Source organism: Dromaius novaehollandiae, chromosome 6, assembly GCF_036370855.1.
Source record: "Dromaius novaehollandiae isolate bDroNov1 chromosome 6, bDroNov1.hap1, whole genome shotgun sequence".
Classification (NCBI taxonomy): domain Eukaryota; kingdom Metazoa; phylum Chordata; class Aves; order Casuariiformes; family Dromaiidae; genus Dromaius; species Dromaius novaehollandiae.
This window is the reverse complement of record NC_088103.1, coordinates 49,555,630-49,569,049: the sequence shown is the minus strand read 5'-3', so window position 1 is coordinate 49,569,049 and position 13,420 is coordinate 49,555,630. Positions and strand designations below refer to the sequence as shown.

General features: G+C 37.4%; 1 protein-coding gene across 1 annotated transcript in view; it reads left to right on the top strand.

Moving 5' to 3' along the window:
* Positions 1 to 2,044: 2,044 nt before the first annotated feature.
* The window catches only part of CFAP46 (cilia and flagella associated protein 46), an 81,728-nt gene continuing 70,352 nt past the window's right edge, over positions 2,045 to 13,420 (top strand). Inside the window, exons 1-7 of the mRNA XM_064514466.1 lie at positions 2,045 to 2,271; positions 2,809 to 2,933; positions 3,944 to 4,075; positions 6,652 to 6,716; positions 7,237 to 7,401; positions 10,857 to 10,980; positions 12,695 to 12,789. Coding sequence (XP_064370536.1) covers positions 2,223 to 2,271; positions 2,809 to 2,933; positions 3,944 to 4,075; positions 6,652 to 6,716; positions 7,237 to 7,401; positions 10,857 to 10,980; positions 12,695 to 12,789 — 755 coding nt within the window. The 5' untranslated portion in view covers positions 2,045 to 2,222. The remainder of the gene's footprint in view (positions 2,272 to 2,808; positions 2,934 to 3,943; positions 4,076 to 6,651; positions 6,717 to 7,236; positions 7,402 to 10,856; positions 10,981 to 12,694; positions 12,790 to 13,420) is intronic.

Sequence of the window (13,420 nt, the reverse complement as noted above, 5' to 3'; positions counted from 1 at the left end):
TAAGGGCACATCAAGATCCTTTAGCAAGAGCTATCAACAGCCAAAAAGCAAAAGTAATCAGGAATTCTTTTTTTCTATCCATAACTTGTCTGGAGGTTCAAACTGTTCTTGGATAACAACTAGGAGGATAAATACCTTCATTTTCAGCTTTGATTACCAGTCGCTCTATATTGGCTTACACTTAAAAAAACCTCAGAAAGGTAAGCTAAGGTAAAATGTGGCCATCCTCCAGCTCTGTACTCCTTTTTATTTAACAGTTCTTTGATTTAATTCCCTTTCAGCTCATTTCCAAGTGAATTCAAGTAGCTGACTTTAACTTGCTCTTTTTTGTTATTTTAAGTTAGTGGTTGATCAGGTAGTTAAAGTGCATGTCCCTCCCTTTATAAATGGGGTGTGACGACCCTCCCCTCTGCTTTGAGAAAGCCTGAATGTGTTAACTTTTGCAAAGTACACCAATTACCTTGTGCTTTAGAAGAGTACAGGGCACTTGTGTTAGGTGGGAATTTTTCAGAAGGATGTCTTTATTTTACTTGATAGAATGTCAAATTAAATTTATCCTTCAATATGTTTTTTTACTACGCATAAGCCTAGACCTTTTGCTAGATGTGCACTTTCATAGGTAAAATAAACCAAAATGAATGTGTATTCTCTAATTTGGAACTGTATTATATTTCAGTTGCGTAGCCCTTTCAGTGTTAATGTAAGACATTAAATAAGGCAAACTTTCTTGACTCGGGAAAGCTAGGTATTAAAAGTACCAATCCTTCTTGCTGAATATGTATAGATTTGTGGAAGATTATTTAATGTATTTGCTTACTAAAGGCCTCAAGTTTTGCACTGTCCTTTCTTCAGCTATGTTAGTAATTTAGATTTCCTGAGCCATGTTAAATTACATAAACAAAATACATTTTTTCGGCAGATGTGTGCAGTTTGTACACTTGTATTCCATAAAACTAACTTGAAAGCAGACCTACGGGTTTGCTACAAATTTATTATTTTGATTTTTTAGCCTTAACAGGGAAGAAAAAACAGCTTTTTCACAGACCTAAAACTCCATTTGGATAGAAACCCCACTCCCATTATTCTTTATCAAGGTTTTCTGACACACAATGATATTCCCTGTGGTCCTGACTAATCACGGGAACAGGTGGAAAGGAAACCAGGATGATTATGCCTAGAAACTTGTGTGCTTTTTGTTGACGTTTTAGGAAAATGTACATACTTCTTAGAAGAATCTTTCTCTGATAAACTTGTTTTCAGCTCTATTCTATTTAAAACCTGGAATCCTAACACATTTGTTACTTTCCTTTCTGTATTTTCTTGGGCATTTTACTATTACGGAATTTATTAATAGATTTTATATTCACTGCATCACAACCCGTGTGACCATGTGGTACAGCTTGGATTACGTAGCAATCAGTAATTTTTAATTAAATTTTGGGATAATACAACCAGACTCCTGTCACAGATATTTCATGAGGATGAATACATGAAATTCTGAGACATTCATGCTCCAAAGGGGCCATTTTGGCTATTAGCTGTGTTTCAGAAACATTTGTTTTATTCCTATTAACATTCATACAAAGAAGACAATTTATTCATTTTGATGGGCTCTGTGGACAGGAGTAGCTGGGAGAACAGGTAGGGAATAGGAAGGAGCCTGCAGCCAAATTCTTTGCAGGTCCTCAAATAGATAGTGCGTATGGCTGTAACGTTTCCGAAGCTTCACACAGCGAAGGATCTCCTACTGCTCTAGCATGGACTGGATATGTGATTTATTTTGTAGCTGGGCCTCCTGCCTTGTACATTAGGACTGGTTGTACTTACCGCTTTTATCAGTTTTCACCCTCGTGGCCTCTCCCAATACCCCTCTTCCTTGCAGCTAAGATGGCCGCAGGGAACCCGCGACCACTCGTCAGCGGCGGGGCGCTCGCACCGCGCGCGCTGCCTCAGGACGCTGCAGCCCCCTCTGGGGGGGCCGGGGCCGCCGACGGGCGCGGGGCGGGGCAGGAGCGCGCCCGGGAGACGTGCGCGTTGTGCCGGCGTTGCCGGGAGACGCGCGGAGGCGCCCGAGCGCGGCCGCTCCCGGCCGGTCCCATCCGGTGCCGTCCGCTCCCTGCCGCCCCGGGCCGCCGGGGCAGGCGCGTCCCCGTCCCGGCCCGCTCTCTCGGCCGTTGGGGAAGCCTCTCCCGCAGCCGCTCCGCGGGCGCGGTGGGAGCGGCATGGACCTGGCGATCGGGGAGCGGCTGTTCGCAGCGGCGGCTCACCGAGGTAACGGGATGCCAGAGCCCCCCCCCCCCACAGCTGCTCTCTAAAAAAATCCAACTGCCTGAGCGTAATCCGCCTTGTTTCTAAATATGTACAAAAACGTTTTTTCTCTGAATCTTCAGGTGCGCTTCTTAGGTGCAAAAATATATAACTGCCGTACTAAAGTGTTTTTAACTTCGTCTGTTCTTTTTTCCAGTTGAGTTTATTGCAAATCACAGCCTTAAGGATCTACTCACGACTTGTACCAGTGTCAAGAGTCCTTTTGACTTGACTCTGAATCAGGCCTGAGAAATAATTAACGTTCTTGTTTGCTTACATTGGTGATTTAAAACTGCAAGAGACTCATTAATGCATCGTCTTACAGATATGATTAACTTTAAACAACATTTGTTTGGCTATTTTTTCCTGAATGTTCAATTCCTTTCCTTGAAAGAGAAAGAGCGTACCATATCGCTGATTGAAAATAATGCGATCAAACATCTTTCAGTCTACCTTGAAGCATGAATTACTTGTTACATTCTTTAGTCTTTTCTATTTCAGATGTTCAAGCTTTGGAGAATGCTTACGAGTTGATTAAATCAGCCAGTGTAGGAAAATCTGCGCTCAGTCCATCAGAGAACTTCAGCCCTGACTTGTATGTTTTATGTGCTGAACAGGCATTCCAGGTAGCTTTACTTTGTAATTTAGGCAGTTTAGTTGTAATAAAGACATTTATGTGACTTACAGTGAAATTACGGTGGTATAAGTCATTACTTAAGGATATTGCCAGAAGTACCTGGGAAAAATGTTACACTTCAGTTTTCTGTCTTTGCAGAGAAATTGTTTAAATGTGCTGCATTTTCAGTTAAATCTTCCCAAAGTCATCACTTCTTTAAAATCAGTCAGCAAACTGTGGCTTGTGAAGTTTGTAATTGGTACAAAATATGCAAGGAATACTATTGCAGCATTGAATAGCTTGCCGTGCCTTGTTTTCTTGTTAGGAAAAACTAGCATCAGCAATTTAGTTACGATAGATGAAATTTTTTTCATGAATGGTCCCTACTGTGCAAAAGCAAGGAAAGCTAACATTCTAATTATGCAAGTGTGTTGCTAATTGAGCTGACTTCTGTACAGTGTAATAGTGGTTTTTAATTTTAAAATATTTATTAACCTTCAATCCATGGATACAAGAGATTGGAATTCAAGCAGACTGAGCTTGAATAGCTTCAACTAATAACAGAACTTTTTATTTCCTAGCTGCAAGATACCCAAATTCTATCTGTTGTCTGGAAATTGAGGTGCAGAACTGACATCCGCACAAAATCTTGCAGGCTAATATCTGTTCTTGAAAAGAATTCTACTGAGAACTTTGCCTATATATTAACAATTCTGTTAACAGTTATAAAAAAGGGAAAGCTTTTTCTGTACTTTAAGGGATTCTATGACTGAATAACTCAGGAGTTAAATAAGCCATTTTGCTATATGTTTTGAATGAAAAAAGTCTAACTTTAGATTTTAATAAATGGTAATGGTTTTGTAGCAGATCTGGTATGCAGCTTTATGCTATACTGTCTGCATATGGATATGCTGTTATGTGTTATACTGTTTGAGCAGGCATGCATTTTTAAAAACTTACAGTTCCTGCCCAGTTATTTGCTGCATTTTTAAAATATTAAAATGCTTTTTTTGGTCTTAGCTGGGGTGTCTGGAAATGAGCAGTGACTGTCTACAGATGTATTTTAAAGGAAGATTTCCTGTAAACCAGTTTATTGGCAGAGCATACTTGTGCCAAGGCCAGTTGCACACTCCGCTTTCTACTGATAACTTGGTGAGGAATTATGAAGTTTACATTATATTAAAGTCCATTTTAAAAAATATTTCTTCTTGGGTATTTATGTATTGATTTCAGTCCTTTAAAATATACGAGTAGGAAAAGTCAAATGAAAGTATGTTAACGGGTACTTGGGAATAAACAAAACTATCAGTCCAGTCGGACTATGTTGCAAATACTTTGGGAAAAAATACATGGAAAATTTTTCAGAAGGCTGATTGTTTCAAAGTCAACCTTTTAACTTTTTATGTCAGTCTATTTTCAGACCGAATTTAGCTTTTTGACTAGAAAAACAACTACAGAATCTTTTATTTTAGATCACAGTAAATGTTTCACAGACTCAAAGGAAATGAAGGGCTAAAGCCCTCGGAGGCTTGAGACCTGAGTGAGGTTGTCCAGTCCATCTCTCTCTTCTGTGGCAGATTTCAGAGTGCCTCCAGCACTGACTAGTAGCCTTTCACTGTAGTACTTTGGTTTGTCTTTTGCTTTTTGAAATTAGAGATTAAGCTTTCTGGTGGGAACTCAGCAGATACTTCTGGTTCTCAAAGTTTCTGTGTGCTGATTTTCAGTGATACGATGTCCCTGTGTGAGGTAGTGGTTCTTACCTCCTCCTGGGGTTCAAATGTAGGGGGACCTGTTTTCTCTTGTCAGCAGTTCACTATTCCTGGTACAGTGGTCACTATGCTTGACAATTTGTTATTGATACCTGACCTAAAATGGCCTTACCAGATGCTTCTGTTGTTTGTATTTACAAATTTCCCTGACAGATATTCCTGTAGTTTCCTTGAATAATGTTTTAATTATCTTTTAAGTTAGAAACTTTTCCTTAATATCTTATCTGTACCTGTATTCACTTCTGTCTTCTGTGAATGCACGTGAAAAACAGCTGATCACTGGCCCCTGTATAACTTTGTACATATTTGAAAACTGTTGTCTTATCCCCAGGTAGCCTTTTATTTTTCTAAATGAAAAAGTCAAAACATGTTCTGTTCTTTCATGTTTTCTAATTCTCACCCAATTTGCTTTTTCCTTCTTGACTCTCGCTAAAATTTCTTAGGTGTTAAGAACCATGCCTGCATGTGCAATCCTGGCTTGGCTTTCTTGTGCTGTGTGTTGTAATGGGCTTGCAGGATACACTTTGTGTTGTAACTTCTCATCATGTGACACTAGAAACGTTCATTCTTTAGAGAACAAATAAATTTGCCTTTCCTTTTGTTTTCCATTCTGTGGGAATCCTTGTTAGTTGGCTAGCAGTCTTCTGTTCTTAGAGCCTAAGTCTGACTCTTCTGCTTTTACCTAATACCTCAAGCCTCCCAGTTTTCTCTTTGTCTAGCCAGGCCCCACTCACTGCTCTGTGGTCTTCTTATGCCAGTCCCTGAGTCCAGTAATTAGTTACTCTGTTTGGTCACACTATATAGAGCCCTTTGGCATCAGCCCCTTCTTGCCCATCCAGTTCCCCCTCTCTTTTTCCATTTCTACTGCATCTTTCTCTCAAACATTCACAAATCCCTTCCTTATGTTTCCAGATTCTAGTGTCTCCCAATCTCGTTCTTCCTCACCAAGTATTTTCATTCTCCAGCTCCTTTCTCATTAGCTGTCTGGGTATTTCTAGTGCTCCTCTTGTTACCTTCTCTTTTCGCCGTAGGCTTTTTTTACACCCCTTTATCTTCTTTGGTTCTCAGCCACCGTCTCTCTCAGTTACAGTCTTCTGTAATGCCCATGCTCCTTCCTGTCATCATTTCTGCTGTTAATATCCAATTCATTTTGCAGGTATCCCATCCTATTATCCAGCCTTTCAGGTGCTTCATTTCTGCTTTCTCCGCTTTCCCCCTGTCCTGCCTGATCACCTTCACACATGCCAAGTCTTTCTCTTGATGCTGACTGGCTGTGAGAGAGAAATCGTAGAGGAGGACCTCTTATCTCAGTAGAAAAAGGTTCAGTACAGCCTCTGCAATTACAACAGGGAAAGGCTTGGTCAGTCCAAGCATTAACCTGCTTACTGTGTATAGAAACATCAAGGAATTTGATAGCTAGAATCCAAGATGTCATTGAGAACATAGATGAATTGCAGAAGGCTTACAGCTCACCAAATCTGAGTGCTTTTTTCAGGGAAATGACAAAAGGAAAATGCCTGACACACCGTTCTCTTGCCAAATTCTTGTGAGCATGAGATGTTGGAACTTGTACAGAGAAAATAATACCTGAAGTTTTTTAACATGACAAACCAATTTTTTTTACTGGCTTTGCTCTTAGAAATATTTGAACTTTCTTTGCTGACCCTGCCCCCCCCCCCCAAAAAAAAAAAGTAGCTTTGCATTGTTGGACAATTTCAGTCCTAATGATTAAATTTTGGCAGAAATGAAAGAAACTGAAAGTATAGTCTTAAGCATTGAAATCAGGCAAACATAGTAGTAGGCAATGTTACCAGCCCTGATTAAGACCACAAGTTTTATTTGAGAATGGCTTGAAAATAAAAAACATGAGATATGAACATACTGAAATATAAAAATAATATAGTGGTGATTTATGAAGGTGATATAAAAATTGCCTAAACAATTTTTGTTCTACTTTAGGAAGAATTTGAGAAGTTTGTGATGTTTTTTTTGAAAGCAATAGACTTTGCAATGCATGATCCAAGGTAGGCCCTATTGATTGGATTTACTCTTTAAATCTGAGGAAATGTTACTGAGTTAAGTTTTCATAGTTGATTATGTCTCAGATTTTAACTGGGTAGTTTGGTGTGGGGGGGATTCTCTGTCCATTTTGTTACTGCACCTCTAACTGCTGTGCTGCAACAGTGTAAGAAGAATACTGGAATAGTATTGAAGAGACAGAATGAATCATCATGTTTAAGCCTGGCAGACATCTATATCTGAGCATTTCTTCTAATTTTCTACTTATGCTCTAGAGGAGGAGAGCACTGTGTTAGCTTATTTAAGTAGTTAGTTAATTACTGGATAAAGCGTAATCTTAAGAATGATACTGTTCTTTATTTTAGTACTTGTACTTGCAGTTCTGAGTCAGGGTTAGTTTTTATCTAAACACATGGGAGAAGTTCCAACTTTTGTTTCTTAGAAGTGTCTTAAAATAATTTTGTAGTTTTATTTTATGTTTATCAAAATTAATGAAATCCTAAATTCTTGAATTTTGTTTTTCAGATATTATTTTTTGATTTATAATGCCTCAGTCCTTTACTGGGAAGCTGTGAGACCATATCTTAAGCCTGGATTCCGTTATTGCCTTATTCCCAGCCTATCGCAGATTGTTAAAGCGTTAAACCAAACTGAAGAGCAAGACAGCGAATGGAGAGCAGAACTCATGATGTAAGTCTAATTGTATTTTTCTGTGGGTATTCTGCAGTCCTTTTGTGCATGTGGCTGCCACCTGAGGTAGTTTTCAATAATGTATTTTTCATTGCTAGCATTTTAAATAGACATTTATAGATTTTTTAATTCATAACTTTTAAAAGATATATAAATGTGCACATAGTATAAAAGGTTCTTCATTTTAATATTTACTTTGAGATTAAAACGTTAATGGCAGGGGCATTTAGGCTTCAAGTCCTATCTGAAGTATATTTTTTTCAATATTAAATTAAAGGCTGTTCCTACAAGTTTGAATAACCACTTGGCCTGATGTCTCAAAGCACATATGAAATAAGTCGTCTTTTAACTAGCCTTATTAAAAACAAGAGTCCAAAAGTTATGAGAAGGAGGAGTAACTTGCATAAACAAGGCTATTAAGATTTAAACCGACAGATTTTTGTTATTCAAGATTTAAGCTTCCAAATAAGGGTGGATTCAGAAAATATCTTTTTAGTATGATGCAAAAAACTTAAATTTGGAAGACTAATAATCCTTAGTCATGTAGTACTAGGGAAAAGATTAGCAACCTAGAGTCTAATAAAAATGCCTTATTTCCACATTTCCATCTATGTCATAGCTGAAATTTATGTCAGCCAATTTCATGTCATACATAAGAAATATCTAGGTTTTTCTGCATACCTCTTCTGTTCAGAAGCAAGTGCAATATAATTTACACTGGATTAAATAATTAATTCTAGTCATCACCTTTAGCAATTGATATTTAATGAAGAAAATTAATGAGTGAAGAGGTATATTGTAGTTATTTTCCTCGTTTCAAGGATGTTCTTCTTAAGCATGACTAAAAAGTCCTTACTGCTTGTGGAAGGAAATGGAAAATGGAACCTGATTAAATACTGTTTTAAAAGATGGATACAATTACAGAGTTTTTCAATAGACATGTTTTTTGTTACTTTCTACTATACATGCCGTATCTAAAGTGACTGCAGAAATTAATACCTTTTTGGTATATTACATTTAAATAAATTTTTCCATAGTGAGAATAGCATGTTAACATACTATACAGGACTGGTTTGGTTAAATAATTGTCAGTTTCTATTCCAAATATCCTTTTTTTTTTTGTTTGAGCTATGAATGTTCTCAATCTGGCTTCCCTTTGTGCATGGAACAGTGTGTATACGAAGACACCCACGCACTTACGTTTCAGGCAGCATCGGTAGAGTACATAGTAGAATTTAAATATTTTTATGTGTTAACTTGGTCACTTCAGCTAAAAAAAATGCGTGTTAAGATGTTATCTTTGAACTGAATGGAGGGTTTTAGCAAATAGGTTTGGAAACGATTTTCCTAAGAAGTGTAGGATCCTGGTTAAGAGACTACTTAACATTTGACTCTTGAAAATGTGAGAGCCTTTGGGAATGGAGGTTGATGGAACTGCTTGAGTTGCCAGTTCTGGGTTATAACAAAGCATATATGTGTCCTCAATGAAAGGTCTTTGATCGTTCTCCCATTTCAGTACAATATAGTCGATAGCTGTTCAGGGCAGTGTGTCATTTTTTTATAGAGTGGTTTACGTATTTTTAAGGCTGTTACTGATTTTATTTTTTGAGGGTGACTTGTATAAGTCATGTTTATGTCCAGATTATTTTATTAACTCATTTTAATAAATATAAATAAATTACTTAAGTGATTGATTTCTTGACTTAGCTTAGAAGGGAAGCTTACAGTGAAGCTACGCTAGGGAAATCCAGATCAATGATAAGTAAGATGTTTAATGATATATACTAGTATAATCTGCTCAATATCTATGACAGCTGTTCACTAAGAAGTATTGTATTATTATAAATTCAGACAAAAAGAACATGCTAAAGTGTTAAATTTGTTTAAATATAGCGGAAAGTTTACAAATCTGATATCTGCAGTCAGACCTTCTGGCAAGGTTTTACTTATTTTTGTACATTAAACTTTTCAAATGCAAATTTAAAGAGCAAATTTTAAAGTACCTAAACTAATATTACCTTCCTTGATTGCAATACATATTTCACTGAGATATACATTATAAGAACAAGAGCTATCTGTTAGATAATCTGAACTACTTGCTAATAAGGACAGGTGGTTCTGGGTTGAGCAGCACATGTAGGCTGAGATATTGACAGGTCTGTGGTCACTAAGAAAAAGCAATATCAGAAAGAAATCTGGTCAAAATGCAAACAGATTTATTGCATTTGCAGTATCTAATTTCAGTGAAAGAAATGACAAATCATATCCAAAACCTCAAAAAAAGGCAAGAAAAGCACTAGGAGCAAAAAAATGTTGGTTGAATAGAAAATCATTGGTAATTTGAATATTCTGAGACCTGGAATGCACGACAAAGTTTAAACAAGGGCAGTGATGTCTGTTTTCACAAGCTTTCCCAAAAATATGAGAAATGTTCAGTACCTAGGTGCTAGGTTGCTTCCAAAAGAACCTGACAGATGCTTTTTACTATAGATAAATGGTTTATATCTTAGGATCATAGGACAATTCCGGTGGCAACGGACCTCAGAAGATTGCTAATCTGACCTCCTGCTCAAAGCTGGGTGGGGCTCAGCTGTGGGGTCAGGTTCAGGACTTTATCCAGTCAGGTCCCAAAGCCACCAAGGATGGAGTCTGCACAGCCTTTTTGAGCTCCACTGCTTGACTGTCCTCACGGGGAAAAAGTTTTTACTTATATCCAGGCTGAACCTTTCCTGTTTCAATTTATGCCTGTTTCGTACTGCCATGCACCGCAGTAAAGAACCTGGTTACATCTCCTTTAGCTCCCTATAGGTACTGGGGGACTGCTATCGGGTCGGCCCAAAGGCCACCTCTTCCCGGGATGAACCAGCCCCGTTCCCGCAGCGCCTCCCCACAGGGCAAGTGCTCCAGCCCCTGGCACGTCTTGGTGGCCCTCCGCTGAGCTCGCTGCCATTTGTCCATGTCTTGCCTGCGCTGGGGGGCCCAGAACTGGGTGCAGGAGCCTGGATGTGGTCTAACAAGTGCTGAGGAGAGGGAGGTAATTGTTCCCCTTGATCTGCTGCCTGTGCCCCAGTTAGTGCTGCCCAGGATGCTGTTGGTCTTGGAGTGCAGCTCACTGAAATGTCTTTCTCTTATGACTTGAAATCATTAATTATTTTAATTCTAGGGGGCCTATTGCGAAGAGTGTTCACAAAAATCTCCTTTTCCAAGATGTTTTTTGTAATAAGTGGACACTAGCAGCCATATAGTCTTCTGGAATAAACAAAAGCATAGAAATTAGAGGATATCTCTGTTTTGAGAGTCAGTGCATCATAATAGTAATCACTTGTATAGCATTGAATTTAGGAGTGGAATATCGAATATATAGAATCTCTTTATAAAATATGAATGAGAACTTTTTTTAGGTAACATGAAAGCATTAGTAAATATTTAATACAAATATTTTATTTGATTTGCAGAAATTTACTTGAGTGCTTCCTTGATGCTTCAAAAATGAAAGAAGCAGAAGAATTTTCCTCTACTGCAGCAATCTTTATTAAAGAAAATGCTCCAGATAAATACTCGCAAATATTTTCTCTAATGGTAATGCTGTGAAATATATTAAAAAAAATTATCCTAAAGCCAGGAGCTTTGCTACATTTCAGAAGATCGTTATAATTATTACATATTTTGATTCCTCTATTCAAATGCTATAACTACCAAATGATACAGTAGATATGTTTATATTTGTACGGCTTTTATACTTTTGCTACTGTAAGCTAAAGAGCTCCCAACCGCAGTGCGAGGGTGCTCCATGTTATTTTTACTACCGTAACATATTATTATAGGGATGACTACTGATATCCCTAAAAATAATTCTGTTTGGGTATAGTTAACACAGTAGGTGTAACAGGTGTAACTTACCTGCCTTATGCCATTGGAAATATAAATGCCAGGCTTTATTTAGCTTCTGTTGCCTTTTCTCATGTGGAAAAATACTCAAATGGCCCAACTTGACCCCTATAAAGAGTTCTGGGAATCAGTGTGAGATACTAATTCACATCTCTTGCATACCCTTAATTTGGCAAAGAAGAAGGTGAGGATGAACATGATGAGCAGAAATAGGTGAATCCATAGTGTTAGATGAGATTTGGGAATTATATGCAGTCATGTTCCTTTTCCTTCCCTGCTTCACTATCTTGCTGCATTTCTCTACATTTCCAATTACTGTATTTCAAAATAGTATGTTTCAGATATGTGTCCTCTAACATTTGAATCAAGAGAACCAATGTAGGGCCTTCCAGAGGTGCAGTAATAATGAAGTGATAACATTTAGGCAAAGTCAGAATGACTTTTGTATTTTTTATAAGCACTGTTGAACTAAGCTACCTAATAATGGCCTTAAACAGAAAAATAAAGTACTTCTAAGATTGCATCTGGGCTATGTATCTCAGTAGGGCTACAGAAGTTTGATCTACCTCGTTGAGTGCCTTAGTAGCAGCATACTTAAGTTGTACAATAACTTATTGTTCCATTACAGTTTAAGTAACATCATGTTGGAAAAAAAGTATTTTGTAGACAATACACAGGGAAAAATCTAAGAAGAAGAATATTTCGGGAAGGATAAAGGAGAGGAAGAAGGGAAATCATGCAGGGAATGGACATATCTAAAAATAATTTTTAAACGGTATTTGGAATATATGGCTTCTCAGCTTTCCTCACAGTCCAGATGCAGTAAAAAGCAAAACAGTTGACTTGACTAGACTTACAGGAAAATCCTGAAGAGGGGCAATCATATGGCTGTCTTTGTTAGACCATGGAAGGTGATTATCGTGGCAGTCAATGCAAGTCAGAATAAAAGATGATCATGCATATGTTTAATATGTAACTGTACAGTTAGATTGATTTAACTACTGTTTATTATAATTGTTTATATTTTTGTTACATTTAATTTATAGTTACACCTAAATTTGAATAGGGCTTATTTCCTGCACCTGGATGAGATTATTTTGGAATGAGTGCTATCATAAAATGTTATTAAGGGTGCATTAGTTAGAATTTTAACTCAGATGTTAGTTCCACATTGAGATATCTGTTAATACTCTGATGCTCAGCATGTGAAAATTAGTATAGCTCTACTAGGTGATGTTCTTTGTGGGATATATGCAGAACAGCATGGGCTATCATAGTAGCTTCAGTGTTCTTAAAGTCCATGAAAAAGTCTGCAGTCAGCATACCTGCTTTATTTCATCCCTGTTGAGTGTCTGTCCTTTGTTGGTTTATTTAGTCAATTAATAATTTAATTATTGTTTTACAGGTACGTCACCAACTAATGGATATTTCCCAGGTAGAGAAGGAAATAGAAAATTCCATCCATTTGTCAATTATTTATAAAATGCAGATGATAAAATTGTAAGTATTAAAATCTATCCTTCCACTTCTATTTTGGTGCTTGATACTATAAATGTAGGGTCAGGTTCTGGTCTTTCTTATTTCAGTAGAAAAATCCACTACAAAGATTGTTACAGGAAAAGAAACCTAGAATGACAGGTTGATTAGTGGCTCTCAGTCCAATGTGGAAAACAGCCTCAGTTAAAAGGTGAAGTAGTTCTGTGGGAACATATGCAACAGGGTGTGAATTGTACCGAGATTCTAGACTAAAAGAATTTAAAGGAGATGGTGCGTTGTTGTGTCCATGAAATTACAGTTCAGTGCACAAGTCGTGCGTAAGAGAGTGAAGATGAAGTGTGGAAATCACACCTAAAGTATAATGAATTAGCCACAAGGATGTGAAGCCTAATCCTTTTTAAAAGTTATAAACTTAAAAGGCATGAAGTAATTATGCAAATTAGACTTCATAACAAAATTCTCCCTTTATTTTTTTCAGAGTCTCAATGCTTCCCCTTTCTAAAGCACTAATTCTGTTTTTGTAAAAGTGAAATAATTTATGTTGATATTAGAGGAAAGGAGTTTAGCACACCATTTTCCCTTCCCTTTTAACATAAAAATATTAAAATATACCACATGAAATATTAATTTTCAT